The 20,742-nt window shown below is 39.4% G+C and overlaps 1 protein-coding gene across 3 annotated transcripts in view; it reads left to right on the top strand.

Moving 5' to 3' along the window:
• CDKL5 (cyclin dependent kinase like 5) overlaps window positions 1–20,742 on the top strand; it is an 82,416-nt gene that overhangs the window by 51,796 nt on the left and 9,878 nt on the right. For all 3 annotated transcript variants that reach the window (XM_048493646.1, XM_048493644.1, XM_048493645.1), the window contains exons 9-15: window positions 3,490–3,679; window positions 6,275–6,355; window positions 6,843–6,994; window positions 7,745–8,771; window positions 13,919–14,024; window positions 15,048–15,171; window positions 17,273–17,369. In XM_048493646.1, the coding sequence (XP_048349603.1) occupies window positions 3,490–3,679; window positions 6,275–6,355; window positions 6,843–6,994; window positions 7,745–8,771; window positions 13,919–14,024; window positions 15,048–15,171; window positions 17,273–17,369 (1,777 nt within the window). The remainder of the gene's footprint in view (window positions 1–3,489; window positions 3,680–6,274; window positions 6,356–6,842; window positions 6,995–7,744; window positions 8,772–13,918; window positions 14,025–15,047; window positions 15,172–17,272; window positions 17,370–20,742) is intronic.

The raw sequence follows: 20,742 nt of genomic DNA, 5'->3' as shown, positions 1-20,742 counted from the left end.
TTGAGATGCATGATGTTTAAACCCAGTCTCATAAATCGTCTACTAGACATGTGTATGAACCCAAGTGAAAATGCATTTCTGTATGTGCTGAAACTTAAGGAGTGTTTTCATCGCTTTGCCCCCACCTGTGATTTTGGATTATCTGCTGTCCCTCAAATTATTTGGGTTTTAACACGCTTCCATAAAGGCATACTTGGCTACCATTTCAGCTTACCATTTTGGTAGTTCTGTTTTTTCCCTCTAGGTGTCTCAGCAATTCCTCAAGGTCCTACATCAGTGGTGGCGAACCTATGGCACGGGTGCCAGAGGTGGCACTCAGAGCCCTGTCTGTGGGCACGTGCCCACAGAGTTTGTCATGGGGGGGGGGGCAGAAAATCCCACACACACACATCTAGGCTGGACTGGGCCGCTGGGCATGACGTGTAGGTAACCCTGTTAAGTGCTGTTAAACCCCACTGATTTTCATGGGAAGAACTAAAGCGCAATCCTTTACCTGGGAGTAAGCTCAGCTGCTGGCAATGGGGCTTGCTTCTAAACCCTCCTAGGGTTGTGATTCACCCATTCGAAGCATTGCACAAAGCCACCAACTATCACCAAGCTTACTCTCAAGTAATGTGTGCCTTGGAGCCAACCGTTTTTCCTAAATTAAAACCTCAGTATTCAGGTTAAATTGCCGTGTTGGCACTTTGTGAATAAAAAGTGGGGTTTGGGTTGCAGTTTGGGCACTCGACCTTGAAAAGGTTCACCATCACTGTTTTACATGTATCCTCAGTCTCCAGTGGCTCCTACCAGTGGTCCTTATCGTTGTTGTTACGCTTCATGTTAAAACCTTTCAAACCCCTGGCCACCTGTTCCTTAGCACTGTTGTCTATGAAAGTATTTTTCCTAGTCACCATCACATCTACTAGAAGGATGTGTGAATTAGCCACCCTTTGAATGGATTCTTCCTTCCTCTTTTTTTTGATGAATAAGTGGTATTGAATATTTATCTAACATAGTGCCTAAATTTCATTTGTCCCAGGAAATTATACTCCATTTTTTCCCTACCCTGTCAACTCAAGCTAAACGTACTCTACGCACACTGGACTTAAGATGTGCTTCATTTTTCTGTTTGGGGTGAATCAAACATTTATTAAAAGCATGGGTCTGTTTGTTTGCCACTCTGGCCAGAATAAGGAAAAGACAGCTTCTTCACAGTCCTTGTCTTGGTAGATTGTCTCTGAAATAAAGCTTTGCTACCCTGGTTTGCTGTTATCTTTTCTTAACTGTGCTTACTGAACCAGAGCACATGCCTCCTCTGAGGCTATCCATACCTCTGCTTGAGATATGCAGGGCTGCTACTAGATCCTCAACTAACACCTTCATGGAACACTGTGCACTGGAGCTGCAGGCAAGAAATGAAGCAGAGGTTGGCAAAGTGGTTCTCCACTCCCTGTTGCAATGATGTCAAGAAGGAGAATATCACTCCTTTGGCGAGCAACTTGTTAAGATCCCATTGGGGACTGTACAGAAGGCCAAAGATGAAAACAGGATTGTGCTTACCTGTAACTGTTGTTCATCAAGGTGTCTTCTGTGCAGGCACACATCCCCTTCCTCCTGCCCCAGTGTGAGCTTTCTGTTCATGTACTATATTGGCTTGGATGGAATTGAAGGGATGGGTTGCCATTTGGGTAGGAAAATGCAATGCAGAGGCTCTGAGGAGAAAGGAGGGTCACTTTTTGGCAGACAAAAGCCTATCCATGGCAGGCCTGCTCATGCACAATCCCAATATGTGCCTTGATTAACAATGCAGGTTCAGGTAAGTGCAGCCCTGCTTAACTTTCATAATCATTTATTTGAACTTATATGTACAGGCATGTGCATGTATCAGACACACACATCTGTATCTCAAGGATCAGTTTGTCCTCTTTCCATCCTTACTGTGATCTTTTTTATAACTGTTTTTTTAGAAAACAGTTCATGAAACACTGTGTTTCAGAAATACTGTGATAATATGTTGGTTTATTGCTGTCCTCCTCTTTAGTCTGCTCTTCTGGTAATCATTGGGAGACTACCTCCCAAGAAACATTTCATTGCTAATAAAGCCATGAAATAATTTTATCTTCAAATGCTTCTAAATTATGCTTTTAAAACTCTAGAGAGGAAGATATGTTGTACCCAATTCCCTGAGCAGTATAAGGATATTCAAGTATTGCATCTAGAGATGTAGAAATCCTGGAAGTAAAAAAAAAGTAATCTCTTTCAGAACAAAACAGAAGTTATGGGGCAAATTTAAATATTTGCAATACTTTCCCTCCAAAACTACTTTTATTGATTGAACAATATACAATGTATTTCATGTTAACATTAAATGAGGAAAACCACACTTTAATAAGGAGTTAATTTGTCCTAAAAGAGAAAGTGTGTCTTAAGTGTGGAGATTTTTGGTTCAAAGTCCCCAAAAATTGCCCTGAGGTTTTTGTTTTTTTTGTTTTTTGGGGGCGGGGGGAGATATATATATATATTGAGACTCAGTGAGAAAAGGAGGCTATAAATATGAAAAATAAAATAAAGACCTTGGGATAAAAGATGAGAACGTTTTGTTTATTTCCAGTTGTTTTCACATCTGTCACTGTATTCCTGATAGATGGCAATACAGTCTCTGCTCTGTATGAAGGTGAATCCACAGCATCCCCAGGCAGTCTGTTCCTCTGTCTAACTGCTTGTCACTATTAGGGAACTTATGACCACTTCATCTTTTAGCTAAAGAGTCTAAAGAATATCTTAAGACAGATTGCCAAACATTTGGCTGTTTTATAGAAGTGTGATGCACTTTCCCTTCCTATTTCTGGTACCTGTAAATGAAATCTATGCTCAGAATATATTGTGGTTCATATATCATGAAGACAGTGTTTGTCAGGGACTATAAGGTATTCTTTTAGTATAACATATGAAATGCTTGTAGGAAATGTGAGAATCAAATACTGTACTTTACTAGACTGACAAATTCTCTCAGTAGTGTCCCACTAAAATGTTACGTGAGCCAGGTTACAGACTGGCATGTCCTTCAGTAGGAGGATTACATTTTGCATATATTTAAATCATATTTCTGTTTAACACATTTATGGTCATATAAAATTAATTTCTATTGAAATATAGGCTTGACTTTCTATTAACTTAAGTAATAGGTTAGGTTTAACTGTTACCCTGACCGCAATGTTTATATATCAAGCTAGCTCAATTTAATTCAACTGTAATTCCTTTTAGAAAAGCAAATAATACAAAACAGTTGGACGAAAGCATATATAATCATCCTAGTTTGATGGCTTAACAATACAATTGCAGTTGTAATAAAGTAATGTAGAGAGAAAATAAAGGATTTTATTCTAAAGGATGAAAGATGCTGCATAATGGCCAGTACAAGAAAGAATAATTATGTAGCAATATGTATAACAGGGTATTTGTAATGTTTCAGTTGATCTGCAGTTGCATCCGTATGCTTTTTTTCAGAGCTCCATATGGCAAGTCTGTAGATATGTGGTCCGTAGGCTGTATTCTTGGGGAGCTGAGTGATGGGCAACCATTGTTTCCTGGTGAAAGTGAAATTGATCAACTTTTTACAATTCAGAAGGTGCTAGGACCACTGCCTGCAGAGCAGATGAAGCTTTTCTACAGCAATCCTCGTTTTCATGGGCTGCGGGTAATGCTTTCATTAAATGTTTCATGCATGTCCAAATAGAAAATTGCATGTGCGAAATGTGCCTGCCAAAATAATACAAATCTTCATTAGTACGACTCTGGAAAGAGGATTAGAAATGACTGGGAAATAGTAACGATGCACAAGTGCCTAATTAAATTCATGATAATAATGGGCACTATGCTTTTAAAGTGTGGGGGAGTGACTTTCTCAGTATTTCTTCCCTTAAAACTTGCAGATTACAATATATGACTAGAATACAGTGTAGATAAATATTATGTGCTGTGCTGCATTATAAATTGATGACATCAGCCTGCAGAAATATTAACACAGCTAGTCAAGCAAAATTTAATGTAGTACAGGCTGTCTGGAATGCTTCCTTTTTTCAGCATCTGGAAAATTTCACTTTAACTTTTCCTCCCCAGTGTTAAGGATTCATTAAAAGCTGGTGTAGCTATACTGAACAAACTTCCCTCCATCATTTTCCATGAGTAAGGCTTACTAATATGAAAGCATGTGGTCTCAGGATTGAACAGTTACCACCCCCCGAAAATAAACGTGCTTAGATTTATATTCATCGCCAATCCAAACATTGTATCATTAGGTAGACATTTGGAACAAGTAGATTGCAATGTTTAAGTAATTCTTCATCTTTGTCTGGGGGCAGTATCTTTTGTACAAATGTATCATAAAGCCATAGAGTCAGTCCTCCTCTCTCCTACCATGTTCCCAATGTTCTTCTTCAACAAAGGAACTTTAATTGGGCAATCAGAAGAGACAACTTGCTAGGAAAATATTTGTAAATATTCTCAGCCATGCTATATTAATATTGACTGAAGTAAAAGTATTGTGTTCTCTAGACAGTCTAAGTCAAGGATGTAGATGCATACGCTATTTGTTGTGCAATCTGTAAAACTGAGATTAGATTTGAAGTTGCAACAGTCCTGACCCTGGATGGCCTAGGCTAGCCTGATCTCATCAGATCTCAGCACCTAAGTAGCCCTGGTTAGTGCTTGGATGGGAGACCCCCGGTGAGTACCACAGTTGGTATTCAGAGGAATTCATTGCGGAGGAAGTCGATGGCAAGCCACTCTGTTAGATTTTTGCCTGGGTTGCCATAAGTCTGGTGTGACTTGATGACACTTTATGCATAGACAAGTTGCACCAGTTGCCTGACATTTAAATGAAGGACATAGTAGAGCAAGAAGATGATGATGATTTTGGATTTATATCCCACCTTTCTCTCCTGTAAGGAGACTCAAGGTGGCCTACAAGCTCCTTTCCCTTCCTTTCCCCACAACAGACACCTTGTTAGGTAGGTGGGGCTGAGAGAGCTCTGAAGAACTGCGACTAGCCCAGGAGTTTGCAACCTGTGGCTCTCCAGATGTTCATGGACTACAATTCCCATCAGTCCCTGCCGGCATCTGGAGAGCCGTAGGTTGCAGACCCCTGCTGTAGCCCAAGGTCACCTAGTAGGAATGTGGAAACACATCTGTTTCACCAGATAAGCCTCTGCCACTCAGCTGGAGGAGTGGGGAATCAAACCCGGTTCTCCAGATTAGAATCCACCTGCTCTTAACCACTGCACCACGCTGGCTCTCAGGTGCAGGTGTCAGTCGCTCTCTATAATATCTATATATCTTAACTAGTTTTCTCTTTCACTATCTTGTTTTGTTTTTAGTGCTTCTGTTCTTGACAGCCACAATGGTATTCTCTCTTGGAATTTTTCTTTAAATCTAACCCAGTCTCTTAATAAAGCTTTCCTAACGAAATGGTTTCTAAAATGTGTAAAGTTTATATTTTCATCAGGCCATAAATAATCATGCCATCCTCTGGAGTTTTCAGGAGTTTGTCTTTTAATCCTGAGTTTTCAGAAGTTTGTCTTTTCTTAACATTATCCATTATTTTACCAAGTAAGAGCACATGCCTCAAAATAAATTCATAGGTCTGGAACTGCCAACCCTCCTTTCTCTTTGGTATTTATTAATTATAGGTATTTTATTCTGGGTTTTCTCCCATTCCAGACAAATTTCACCAGATCTTTTCTCCATTGTTGGAATGGCTTTTCTGTTAGAATTAGGGGGCATTTTGAAATAAATATAATATTTTAGGTAGTAGGTTGATTTTTATTATTTCTATTCTGCCTATTAGGGAAATTCTAAGTTGTTGCCAACTTTCTATATCTTAATTTACCTCCATGTCTTTTAATAGTTATTTTGAAAAAGAGTATTGTTACTCTTTTCTGTTATAATTCCTAAATAGTTTATTCTTAGTCTAGTTCTTTTACTTAGTTAATTTTTTAGATATAATTTTGGTTTCCTGTTTATTTGTCTTCATTCCTGCTAATTTCCCAAAGCTATTGACTATTTCTATGAACATGTTGATCTTTTGTAAGGAGTTTATTTTCATAACATTTCAAAATACACTTCCAGCGTTTCATGTGATTATTTGTCATTTTCTTATTATTTCAAGGAAACAGCTAATGTTTAAGCTAATTATTGTAATGTATGCTCTTCTGGATTAATTTTTGATCATCATATGAGTTTGGAGGACTTTGCAAATGCTTCAATTGTATGTGTGTGTATTGCTTTTATACAGTTCCCTGCAGTCACCCATCCACAGTCTTTGGAAAGGAGATATTTAGGAATCTTAAGCGGTGTTATACTTGACCTTATGAAGGTAGGAGTATTGTAGTTGTTGTGATATAAGTATAATTTCCAGATTCCTATTAAAATTAAATTAATTTAAATTAATAAATAGGGGTACATTTTTATAAGAATAAAATGTAACAACCAGTGAAACTTTATAATGTTCAGGTAGGAGAATAAACCTGCATCTTGTTATCTGCAGAAGCCCTTGGGCTCATAGCTAGTCACAATTTGGGAGCACCAGATGTCATTGAACACCTAGGATTTTGCATAGGTGACTATAAATAATTTCTAGATAACATCTAAGTGTGTTGGATATTTATAGCAGCAGATTTTTAGAGCCTAGATTTTTGACAGAATACTTAAAACTGTTTTTAGATAAAGTTGCTTTAAATTCTTTTTGCTTGAGCATGATACTTGTTTGAGATATCTAGAGGTAAATATTAGTGGGCTAAATAGTTTTGCTTTTATGTTATATATAGCCCAGTATTTTTAAAAACTGAATTTCTTTTCAAAAGAACTTGTTGAAACTGGATCCAGGTGACAGATATGTAACAGAGCAGTGTCTGAACCATCCAACATTTCAAACTCAGAGGCTCTTAGATCGTTCACCTTCACGGTCAACTAAAAGAAAACCTTACCATGGAGATAGTAACACCTTATCTAACAGGTAAATTACTGTGCTTTATTACATCACTGTGATAGTTATAGCTCTTATTTCAGCTGATTAAAAAACGCTGAGGGAAGGGAGTGGTTCCAAATGTACTTATTGTTATATATGCAGACTTATATATAGACTTTCCAAGAAAGCACCATGTAAATTTGTTCAGGTTCAGTAGTGTTCACAGTATTTTGCATTCAGATAGTAAGACTGCATCAGATTTCTGATAAGTGGAGTAAAATTGTCCTAGTGACTACTCCTACAAACCTATGGCTTACTGGACACACTGGAAGGTAGAACGTATTATCTCAGCAGTGCCATACCACTTTCTTGAAGCTACGATAGATTCTAGTGGAGCAGTTTCTCATGTATACATAACATAGCTTAAATGGTCCTGCCTTAGTCTAGTGGTTCATTTATCTAGATTGTTAGATAAAAAGGAGGTTAGTATAGACTTCCATTATTTTCTTAAACTCTCATTTCCTACAATTTATGTTTTTGAAAGCTGGAGTGAACAAAATTTCAAACACATTCTTTCAGTCCATTTTATGAATCCTTAAGAATTTGGGCTGTAAGGGTTGTTTTTATTGCAAATGTACCAATTGCCTGGAACAAGCAGCCTTCATGCTAAAAGTTTCAGTCTGTGCTGTTCACATACTTCATCTGTAGTAGATTTAATGGTTAGAGGGTTACTGAACCAGTCTGTATGTATAGTCAGAAATTACTAATGTGTACTTTCTTTCTGTTGTTATGCTGTAGAAATCAAAGTAGCAAAAGTACTGCCGTGCAGTCTCACCACAGATCAAACAGCAAAGATATACAGAATGTGGGAGTTGGAGCCCAAAGAGAAGAGGTTCTTCCAGCAAATGAAAGCTTTCTAAATGGAAACCTTCCTTTAACTGCACATAGTCCTATGCTGTCAAAAAAGCCAAGCAATCCCTCTGGATCTGGTAGCAAAGATATAGTGAATAACAACATACCGCATTTGCTCAGTCCGAAGGAAGCAAAGACAAAAACTGAATTTGATTTCAGTTCAGAACCCAAAGCATCTGATGGCCCAGGTACAAAATACCTGAAGTCAAATTCCAGATCTCAGCATAACCGCCACTCGTTTATGGAGAGTTCTCAGAGCAAAACAGGCACTCTGCAACCAGGTGAAAGGCACAGCCGTCATAGCTACATTGATACTATTCCTCAGTCTTCAAAGAGTCCTTCGTATCGGACAAAATCAAAAAGTCATGGGGCTCTGACAGATTCCAAATCTGTGGGTAATCTTTCGGAGGCCAGAATCCAAGTTGCAGACTCCAGCAACAGCAGGTATTTTCCATCCAGCTGTTTAGACTTGAACTCTCCTACTACCCCAACGCCTGCTCGCCACGCTGACAGTAGAACTTTGCTCAGTCCTTCTGGGAGAAACAACAGAAGCGACGGTACGCTTGAATCACGAAGACCATCTACAAGACATTCTAAAACAATGGAGGAGTTGAAATTGCCAGATCATATGGAGGGAAGCCATTCACACTCTTTATCTGCTCCCCATGAATCTTTTTCTTATGGTCTAGGTTATACAAGTCCTTTCTCCTCACAACAGCGCCCTCATAGACATTCTATGTATGTGAGCCGGGACAGAGTGAGGACAAAGGGCTCAGAGGGTGGCTTAAGCATAGGGCAAGGGATGGCAGCCAGAGCAAACAGTCTACAACTGTTATCTCCACAGGCACAGCATAAGACACTTACAAGATCTGTTGGTTCTTCACGTGAAGACTGTACAGAGGATCCTAATAGGGTTAGTTTGAATTGTTGGCTGTTTCAGAATCTTCTCCTTTCCTCCATTAAATATTTCACCCCATCTGTTAAATGAATGCATGATCTAATTGTAAAAAGTAATTTTGACCTTTGTTTTAATAACACCTAAGAACATCAAAGGGCAGCGTGGGATTTTTTCCTCAAAAAAGGGGAAAAAACCTCCCAGCCAGCAAGCCTCGGCAGCAGGGGGGACACACAAACCCATCCACCCACCCGCCGGCAGTGCCCCACTCCAACCCCCCACCCCAAAAGACAGGAAAAACGGCAGGGGAGGGGAAGTAAAACTTCCCCCAGAAGCTCTCTTCCAGCCAGCAAGGAGATGTTCGCCTTGGCTGGGTAGGAAACTCACGCACGCCCACACACATGCACACACCCTGCGGTGCGCCACTCCAACCTCCACCCCCCCAAAAATCCCCCCTGCAAACTCCATTCATTCATAAAAAACAAGCAGGGGGGGAGGGAAACCCCACCCCCAGCTCATCCCACCAAGCTGGCAAGAATTGCAAAGGGGGCACACACACACACACACACACACACACACACACACACACACACACACACACACCCCTCCGGCTCCCCACTCCACCCCCTCCAATAACCCCCCTCCACCTTGAAAATCGATCCCACTTACCCACTCGCTGCTGCTTCTGACACAGACCACTGAATGAATGGATCAGTAGCAGGCCAGGCCGTTTGCTGCGGCTGCCTGCTGCTGAAAAAAATGCTGAAAAGCAAAAAAAACCCCAAAAATCTTGGGCAAATGTACCTGCAGGGGGCGCATTTTTAAAGGCATCGGCACCAAACTTTCAGGGTGTCTTTGGAAGACTGTCCTGGTCATGCCCCCCCCAAGTTTGGTGCAGTTTGGTTCAGGGGGGCCAAGTTATGGACCCTCAAAGGGGGTGCCCCTATCTTCTATTAGCTCCCATTGGAAACAATGGGGGATAGGGGCACCCCCTTTGAGGGTCCATAACTTGCCCCCCCTGCACCAAACTTGGGGGGCATGATCTTTCAAAGATACCCTGAAAGTTTGGTGTCAGTACCTTTAAAAATGCGCCCTCTGCAGGCCAAAATGCAAAAAAACAGCAAAAAATAAAAACGCATCCGAGAATCTCGGATGTTAATGCAAGTTCGGGTGTATCCGAACCTAGCAGGCTCGGAACTGGGGGGATCCGACCCCATACACCCGAACTGGGCCCGAACCCGAACTGGAGCCGAATATTTTCCCCTCTACCAACCCTACTGTCAAACCTGAAGTATTCAGAATATTTTTCATTAGCTTCAGTCATGGGTTAGTTTTATTTTTAAAAGCCATCAAAAGAACCATTGAAATTATCACATATTATCCATGTTCCATTTTTGCAAATAATTTACTGATATGTATTGAAAAGAGGTATGTTTGGCTATTTGGGGGGATAATACCTGAAATACAGATGAAATCTGTGTAATTGTTGGCAATGTACTGGTAACTACATCTTCGTAGTCCAGGCTATAACATTGCACAATCTGTGACATATGTAGAGTTTAACAATCTTTCAAGACAAAAAGAAAAGGAAGTTGTTAAACCCCAGCGGGCAGAAAAACATAATTGTTGGATGTCTCGGACTTTTGGCTAAGATCAAGTGTCTTGGTTGTGCAAGGTAATTACCAAACTCTCACATTCTCTCCTTCTGGACTCTCCCTCTTCAATGTGGTGGTCTAAGACTGAAAATGGAAGTCTTCAAGTAATTCTGTTAGCATTGATGTCTGCATGCAGTTGCATTCACTGACTTGATGGGTTTTCCCCAGTAATATTCTTAACCAGTAATATTCTTAATCCTGGTTAAGAATCCTATATCTGTCTCAGAAAAAGATGTTTGCAGGGTTGTATATTATTCAGCAGAACTCAACATGCTGGACCTTCTTTGTTATAGATCTTTTCTGCCTAGTCTTAGAGCCTACCTATCCCTGCTCCCCCTCCCATCCATTTGAAGTATTGGTGATAGTTGTTCAGTTCTTATAGCAAAGTAGTTTGTTCAGTAATTCACAAAAATGATTTTGACAAAGGCAGAGCATAAAATTGAATGATAATTCTCATATTCATTGAAGACTACATTCTAATGTGATAGCATACAATTTTCTCAACCGCTACATTTCAGCTGACAATACTAACACCTTTTTCTGAGACAGAGTATAGTTAGCAGGAAAGGAATAAACCTCAGTGAAGGCATTTGCTTTTGAATAACAGTTAGTTAAAAGGTTGTTGAACACTTCTGTCTTCAATCTCATCATACTGTGCAGGAGAGAGTTTATGTACTTGTCAGGAGTCTTTGGCCTCTAGTGAAGTTTTGCTTACTGTGTTTTATTTATGCACTTCTTCTACCATAATTGATTCTAGAATAAACATTTTAAAAATCGTTCTCCTGTTTCAACCTGTGCACATAATGACTCCAAACAGAAGTCACATATAACCAACTCCCTTTCTATTTATCAACATATTTTATTTATTTAGACATTTTTATGCTGCTTTTCAATAAAGTTATGCCCAAGGGAGCTTACAATAGAAAAATCAAACATAAAACATAAAAAGAATTTGTTAACTTAAACTGAGATTAAAATTGTTTTAATATGGTTAAGGAAAAGTCTGAAAATATTTTTTAAATCTTTAATTGATGTTGGAAAGCCTGTAATAAGGTACTGAAATTCCAGTAAAGGCTCTTGTGAAGTCTGGGGGCATCTGTCCAGAAGTCTTTACTTTAGGTCCTATTAAATGTATCTTGGACAAAGTGAGTTCCTACAGCAATGTCTCCTTGGACCAAGTCAGTGCAGCAGCAGATATGTGAGGATGAAGGTGGGCCTTCAGGTATTTTGTGAAGCCTACTGGTTTCAACCTTTGGGGCTTCAGAGGTTAAAACCAGCATTTTGTATTGGATCCAAAACAAAATGGAAGCCAGTAGAGTTGGTATAAAATTTGTGAATCATGCTTATTGTACCCCAGTTACTATTTTGGCTGCTGCATTCTAAACTGTCTGAAGTCTTCAGTTACCAACAAGTGCATAAAACACATTGTAGTTTTCCATTCTGGGTCTTACCAAAGTGTGTGTAACAGTGGCTTTCTCCAGGAATTGTTGCAGTTGACACATAAGCGAAGGCTGGAATAACAAAAGGAAAAAGCACGCTTGGCCTGTTATCTTGCTTTGCCATGCTACAAAGCTTTTAATAGATAAAACCATTAATGATTACTGCTTTACTATTTAACTTTTAATGTTCTTTGGAATATTTTATGGTAAGTTTTTCTTCACATTCAAATAACAGACTAATCTAGACACAGGTTTACATTATGATCCGAATATGAATTAGGGTTCTGTTCAAACATTTATCATGTAAAATTGAGCAAAAAGTGACTGTTTAAAATAAGTTGCGTGATTGGCTATGTTACCTTGCAACATACTCCTACGTAAATACTCGGAAAAATGTGAAATGTAAATTCCTGCAAGCAAACTGTTGGATTTAACTAGTCTCTTTACTATTTACGTGTTTTGTGTATGTGAAAATAACACTAAACCTGCTATTCTGTGTAACTGAATGCACTGTAAATATATGGTTGGGGACAGTGCCATGGTGCTGCCTCCAAAGGAGAAATCAGTGGCACGGGCACTGGAAAAGAGGGAGAAAATACTCACCTCAACCTGTACGGCCCATTCTCCTAAACAACGTATGCCATGCTTTTTGTATGCATAAGTATGCACCTCGGGGAGAGGACATTCCCAGGCTGAAAGTGCATTGGGAACTGCCTACAATTGCCTTAACCTCCAGGAATGCCCCCAGAAAGCCAAAGCAGGCATTTGCAGTGGCAGCCAGCCCCCAGGGTCCAGCTTCTGGGTTTGGGCGCTGCGGCAGTTGGCCACCAGAGTAAGCCCCTTGACGCCAGCATCTGTGCCACTCTGCACAGTGGTGGTGACATGGATTCCAGTGCAACCATTCTGCCATTCCAAGGTGGCTTCAGTCTCCCCTTCCCCTTTGGATTGCCCAGTTAATATTGATTGTATAGTCCTATCTTCAGTCTTAATTAAGAAGAGTTTGGATTTATACCCCCTTTTTTCTTCTGTAAGGAGACCCAAATGGGCTTACAAACTGCTTTCCCTTCCTCTCCCTGCAACACCTTGTGAGGTAGGTGGGGCTGAGAGATTTCCAAAGAACTGTGACTAGCCCAAGGTCACTCAGCAGAAATGTAGGAGTGGGGAAACAAATCTGGTTTACCAGATAGGACTCTGCTGCTCATGTGGAGGAGTGGGGAATGAAATTCGGTTCTCCAGATTAGAGTTCACCTGCTCTTTACCACTGTACCCCACTGGCTCTCTCACAATGCATGTGATATTACCATTTCTATTCTGCCTTTCCACTCAAATGATATTCAAGGCAGCTTATTCATCCAGGCTATAGTTTTATTGGCAGATCTACTTAGAAGCCTACTCAGGTCTATTCAGAGAGGCTTACTTTCAGGAGAATGCATTGCATTGGGTTCCACATGTATTAAAAGCTTACTTTCCCACTCAGTCATGTCAGAATGTGTAAAAGGTGCTGAATACAGATTTGCTGTCGTGTCAAGTCTGGCCATTAGGAGTACAAAGCAGCTCAGAAGTGGTTTATTAGCTTAAAACTTTATTTTCCTGGCTATTTTGCTAAAGCTTTGAAAATAATTTGCAAGTGATGTTGTAAAACTATTCCTTTTGACCAGGGGTAGGGAACCTGCGGCTCTCCAGATGTTCAGGAACTACAATTCCCATCAGCCTCTGTCAGCATGGCCAATTGGCCATGCTGGTAGGGGCTGATGGGAATTGTAGTTCCTGAACATCTGGAGAGCCGCAGGTTCCCTACCCCTGCTTTTGACCAAGCCTTTGGACCAGGAGTTGAACCAATAAGGGATGGATAGAGTACTTACAGGACCCTTTCAATCAAACCTGAAGTTTGAATCACTTTGCAATTATGGTTTGGTTTAAAATTGCTTACTGCCGTTCTTTTTCTGTTGTGCTGGACCTCAGCTTATTAAAAGCAAAGTGCACAGATGGATTCCTATCATGGAATCACTGGAAAACAAGGCTGTTTCGTTTAATCAGTCCTATTTCTTGTTGTTATTGTTGTTGAATTTAGGGTGGAACATACCATGATCCGCACACAGATGATGGAACATCCTCGAAAGAAAATAGACTTCTGTATAATGATTCTGTACCAAGGAGAGTTGGTAGCTTTTACAGAGGTACCATAAACAACAATATCCTATATTTTTTCAACCTGTTTTGTCCATAAGACCCAGATGAAGAGCTTCTAGTTTCATTTGTATGTTAGACTTCAAAATCTTTCTGAATGCAGAGGCTGAGGCTCAAATGTGCTATTATGGGGATGAGGCTCTAATACAACAGGAGAACATGGACACCCATTTTTAATTTTTATGAAGAATTTAGTCCAACTGTAGTGGTGATTAAAAGCACCTTGGAAATTCTTAATATTAGGTTTGAATTTGGAGTTTGTTTTGTGGAAGAATCTAGTTATTTATTTTAAGGAGAATGGGATTATAAATGTCTTTGATGGGCAAAATTTGTGGAAGAAGTTTGCATTAAAGCTTGGATTAGTGTCCCAAACTTGGGTCAGAGAACCAGAGTACTTCGGAATAACTTTGCCTTTAGTATTTGTCTTTGAGGTGAAGACTTTGTCCAGCTGCTCTGATCTGTAACTTAATTGCAATGGCTTGGTCAGGGAAGGGCATCCTGTCCAATCCCAGGTAGAATCATAACCTACTTTTATGAATACTTGCTAAATAGGGTAATTTATGAGTTCAACTCAATTAGTGGTAAAAATATTAGTATCTCAATACTGTAGATATCACCACTGTCTCACTCTTGTGCATTGTGTAGAGATCTCATTCTATGAAATACACCTTATAAAAAGAAGAGTGACTCCTGAACCAGAATTTATATTTGGCATACCTTTGTGGATTTCTAGCTGCAGAAGTTTGTGTACTTCCGTTAGGTCTCGGCTGGTCAACTGCTGGTAGTGCCATCCTGACTGAGCAATTACACTCTTCTATGTCCATTGAAGCCAGCAGTATATAACGCAGCTTCAGCTAGCACTGATTTTACCTCCTTCCCCCCAATCTTTACCTTTCTTTGGTACAAATATTACATATGCCTTGCTCCATGTATTGTTAGTGCTTGAGAAAAGATAAAAACAGATACATTCAGATGAGAGTGGACAAACACTAACTTGATATTTTTTATTACAGTTCCGTCTCCCCGCCCAGAAGGAACATTCCTAGACAACGGTGCCTCTAACAGAATCACTGCACTGCCGTCAGAAAGCAGCAGTTTAACAAGCCACTCAAAGAGACAAACTGCTTTTGATCCCTGGTGAGAATCATGGTATTTTCATTAGACATTGTGGAAAAGGGGATGGTGATAGGAAAGGTGTTCACAGCAGCTGGGAGGGTACTGTGGCTCAGTGACAAAGCAAACATTTTGCACACAAAAGGAAAAAAAACCAGTCCCTGACATTTCTTGTCAAAGGAGCTTGGGTAGCAAGTTTTAAAAATACCTTTTTCTACCTGAGATTTAAGAGGAGCATAATCATTCAGTTTAGACAGCACTGAACTAGATGAAACAATGATTTATTCTCTATAAGTTTTATACATTCCTAAAGCACCTTCTGTCTTCTCTATTTCTGCCATTTTTGTTGCTTTGGTTAGCTCAAACTAAAGTTAAAGCATTTTATAGTTTCCAAAATTGAAGGGTCAGTTCCTTGTAATGCAGGAGTCAAATGTTCATTCTTGCCTAATTTCTACTGTTAACCCTAGACTAATTTTAATGGCATCCGATTATCTGGTCCATTCCCTCCTACTTAAGAACATAAGAACATAAGAACAAGCCAGCTGGATCAGACCAAAGTCCATCTAGTCCAGCTCTCTGCTACTCGCAGTGGCCCACCAGGTGCCTTTGGGAGCTCACATGTAGGATGTGAACGCAATGGCCTTCTGCGGCTGTTGCTCCCGATCACCTGGTCTGTTAAGCTGAGTTACTTAAGTTACTCTTTGTTACTGTGTGGTCCAAATAATCTTTGTTGTTTTTCTTGGCTGCAATATATTTGAAATAGGCTTTATAACATCCACTACTGATGGTTAAAGGAGAAATACATTTTAATTGGCAGTTGCATAAATTGGGAGTATCAAAACAAAACAAAAGCCTTTATTGGGATCATAAATGGGAGTATTCTAGTATATATCTAGTATATAGTGTATATACAGTAGTTTTAATTCTCTTGCATAGTTTTGAAATTCCATTGTGTGGGTATCGGATGAGACAAATGCAGTGAATAAAATTTTAAAAACTAATTTTGACTGTTTCTTCTAATTAACATATGTTAGCAGTATAACCTAATGTGTGTTGTATGGGTGGATATTCAGTTTAAAGAGAAAAAACTACCTCAGCTAATGAGAAGAGATGACATTATTACCGTTTATTTATTATTTATTAAATTTATAATTTTCTGGGAAGTTCCCAAACCAATTTCTGTATTTTATCCAGTTCCACAGTTGGAGCAGATGAAATTCATTGCTGTTCATTTCTTCATGTGTTGGCTCTTGTAGGCATAAATTCTCTAAAGCTATAGTTTAGGTATCAGACTACAGTAATGTGGGAGACCCAAATCCATAAAAGCTTGCTGGGTTTCCTTTGGCCAGTTGCACAGTAAGAGTGTATGTCTGACCTACTGCACATGGTTGTTGTGAGAATAAAATGGAAGAAGTCAGAATAATAATAGTCACTTTGGATTCCCTTGGGAGAAAATGCTTGGTATAAAATGAAATGAATAGGTGTATTGTGGGATGATGCTGGCAACCAGCACAGTGTAGTTTATCTTATTGATGCCCTCTTGTACCATCTAGCTGTCCCATCTCGGGTAATTTGTTGATCCCCTCCCGAATATCCTGACACCATCCAAAAATATGGCTGGGCTACACTGTGCTACTGTTTTCATGGATTTTAGTTTATTTGATTATGTTGTTAGTAATGCTATTCATTGTTTGTTTTGTTGGTCCTATTGTAAACCACTCTGAGCCCTTCGGGGGTAGAGTAGTATACTAAGTTAAATAAATAATAATAATAATTTTTAAAGGATGTCGCTTCTTGGCAGCAAGCTGAGCAGCGGATAGAATGCAATTGTACAAAGCCTTTGAGCTCAAGCATAGGCAAATTCTATCAATCTGTGCTTGTGCCCAGACATCTCTACCGAGACCTAGTTGTTTGGTAGATTTTTCTGAACTCACTGTGCATCCTGGCAAGCATCCCTGAATTTTTCTCATAATATCTGTTATAGACTCTCCTCCATTTGGAGCAGACTATATTTTAGATCTTCTTGAGGCTTACAGTCTAAAAGGGTTGGTGGATGTTCTGCTAGATGTTTAGCATAATATCTGTGCAAAGTGCTTAAAACTTAAATTTTTCCCCCCATGTTTAGGAAAAGTCCCGAAAATGCTCATTCTGAACAACTAAAGGAAAAAGAAAAGCAAGGTTTTTTCAGGGCAATAAAAAAGAAAAAGAAGAAGTCTCAGTCTGTAAGTAGCTTTGTTTTGTAAAATTAATATGTATTTTCCTTTGCGGGGGAAGGAGAGAAAACTTCAGTTTTAGATTGTTTTCACTATTTTATCTTTTTTTAAATCTAGGAATTTAATTTTGCCTGGTATATCTAATATAGCCTTCTGACTGACTTTCGGGCCAATGTGCCAGGATGCTGGTAGTTAACATAGAACGTAGGAGCTACATCAGAATGTTATCTCAAATAATGATAACAAGCCAGTCAGTTTGGAGTGCATTATCACAGAGTCCTGTGGCACTGTTCCATGCATAATTTTGGCAAAGTAGATTACCCTCTTTAGCAAATGTGTTGAAAATTACCTGTAAGGGAATTTTTTTCCCCCAATTACATGTTGGATATGTGTCCTGACCATTTTCATAAGACTAAGATCAGCTTACACAAAAATAAAATAAATCATTCAGCAATAAAACAATTGAACTAAAGCACTAGTGCAAAAGCTACAAGTCCAACAGAGTAAGAAAAATGGAACCAATTAAATAAGTTTGTAAAGGTGCACGTTCCAGTATATTCTCATGATGTCTGAATTAAGCCTATTTAAAAAGTGGTATTTGAGGATACTTCTTTTGAACTCAGGAAGCTGAGGTATGTAGCTATATGGCTAGCCCAAGGATAGAGACATTCCTTTAGGTAATACATTTTAATATGGTCCGATACTCATTTGTTCAAACGTTTGTAATGAAACAAGTAGGACATTGATAGAGCAGTAGTTCCTGAGCAGTAGATGAATTTGCCTTAAAATGAATGGTCCAGGCCAGCCTGATCTCATCAGATCTCAGAAACTACACATGGTTGGCCCTGGTTAGTACTTAGATGGGAGACCACCGAGGAAGTCCATGGTTGCTACAAAAGGCAAGCAGTGACAAACCATCTTTGTTCATCTCTTTCCTTGAAAACCCCACTACGTCGTCATAAGTTGGCACTTTCTACCACCAGTAGATTAATGTAGGCTTTTTGCAGAGTAGACCAGTTATATAACAAAGCATGTTAAGTTTCTGATTCCAACTGAGCAACTAACCTCTTGTTTGTTCATGAGAGACACAAACATAGCTTGTTGCCATGCTCATGTATTCAGTCCTCCCCACTAATGCCCCCCTTGGTTCACAAAGCATGCTTGGAGGCTTCCTAGTATTGAAGCCTTTAGTCAAATGTCAATTTGTTATAACATCCAAATGCGGGCTCTTGGGCAAATCGGACTTTGTTTTCTCCCCAACACCCGAGACTCTAAATTGTTTTTGTCGGTCCTGGACAAACAAGTGAATTGTAACACCTGAATACAACTTGTGTGTATCTGTCGGTGTGGGTGCAGATATGATTACACTTTAGAGGGGGAAAAATGAATGTAGGCAGCATGCCATTGGAACTTGTGACTATCATATTATTGAACTCAGAATTCATTCCTTTATAATGTTGTCATATTTATAGGAATCATACAGAAAAATGGATCTCAAAAGACTGATTATGTTTCTTAAATATAAAAGTAATGTATTTAAATGTATCAGTTCATTCTTTAGCATACTGAACTCCTCTTTCAAGTCACAATCCCAGACATAGTTATCATGAAATTCCATTGGACTTTTTTCTGTTTGATTATTAGATCAACATTACTGCTGCCAATGTTTAGATAGAACAGAGAACATAATGCATATTATTATGTTCCATAATTAGAATACTTATTGAGCTGTTATGAAATCCACCATGCTTTTAATGAATGTTTTAAGTGATGTTTGCATGAATTAATGTTGTCTGTTGCTGTGATATTTATATTGTTTAAAAAATCTGCTTAATTTGCATTTCTGTTACGATCTTGTTTTTTTGTCAGAATATCTTTGCCAGAAATATTTTCAGAAGAATTGTTTGTCAGGCTTGAAACCCATTATGCAGTGTAGTCATGAGTGTGAAAATATGTGTATAACTGTATTATTAGAAATTAGAACAAAAAACAAGCAAAATTCAGTAGGCCTTTTTCTAGGAAAGCTGCTGACTGAATGGTCAGGAAATTTAGTTGAATTCAGCCTGTGAAGTTTTCCTAACTTTTATGCAAGTGTCAATATTACCACAGCTTCATAGTCAGTATGAACTGCTCTACTGCCTAGTTAACCTTGACTCAGCTCAAGCTGTTGGTTTAGTGACCCGCCATGGATTGATGCTGCTATCCCCCAGGGTTAGATACATTGTTCATAGTTGTTATATAACACAGAAATGGGAACAGAGGTGATGTGAAACACATAGGAATAGTGGCTGTTAGTGAATTGGGCTTCTTAGTACAACCAAATGGGTGGCTATTAGTGAATTGGGCATCTTGTTAGTACAACCAAAATTCCAAAATATTGTTAAAGACCTCTATGATGAGTCTGCAGCTGATCTAGTATATCTTTGTACATAGGATGCTACTATAGCTTCACTACTGCAAGTTGACAGCAATAGAATTGAAGTGAACTTGTCATTACAATAGAGTGTTCCATCTATATCTATAAATGCGAAATACCACTGACTCATCAAAAGAACTCAAAAACCACCGAACCTACAAAGTTGAAATTTGGCACACCGGTTTAGGTGCTCACTAAGAAAGGATTTTTCAAAATATTCAGTTTTACTCGAGTTATTACACATTTACTGTTTTAACTGCTCATCTCTGGCCATCTGCGTGAACATTCTAAGAGTAAACCAGCCCCAGTCCACAGACATTCTGCACGAACATTCTAAGGCTGACAGTTAAACACCACCAGCTTCAACAAACAGGCTACAAAAAAGCATGCTGAATGTCACCCCGAAGTTAATAGACAGGCTGTGAAAAAGTACTCCTCCACCCACCCTCACGTTAACAACACTGCTACAGCCAAATACAATCAAAACCTATTATAAACCACACTATCACCTTGGACTACTAAACATTTGTTGGGTTTTGCATATGGACATCAGATTGATTACTGTGCAGACAAGTTTACTGCTCTCGACCTCCGATCACCCTGTGCTTGGTGTCGTGCTCTGAAGTGGCAGGATGAGTCCCCAGGAATGTGCTGCAGTGGCAGTACAGTCCAGCTCCCTGCCCTTCAACCCTACCCAGAACCTCTTCACGGCCTTCTCACTCATCAGCATCCAGTTGCAGAACACTTCCTTTCTGCATCCCAAAAATACAACGGCTGCTTCCACATGACGTCTTTTGGAGCCCACCAGGTGAAAGAGAGCAATAACACATTGCATTAGAAAAAGACAACTACAGGAAGCTGCTGCAAAATATGTGAAACCCATCAGTCCACAGACAGGAAATATTTTGCATGTCACCCCAACATTCACAAACAGGCTGTAAAGAAGTATGTTGACTGTCACCCCGA

Source organism: Sphaerodactylus townsendi, linkage group LG04, assembly GCF_021028975.2.
Source record: "Sphaerodactylus townsendi isolate TG3544 linkage group LG04, MPM_Stown_v2.3, whole genome shotgun sequence".
NCBI classification, from domain to species: domain Eukaryota; kingdom Metazoa; phylum Chordata; class Lepidosauria; order Squamata; family Sphaerodactylidae; genus Sphaerodactylus; species Sphaerodactylus townsendi.
This window is presented reverse-complemented; position numbering and strand designations above follow the sequence as displayed.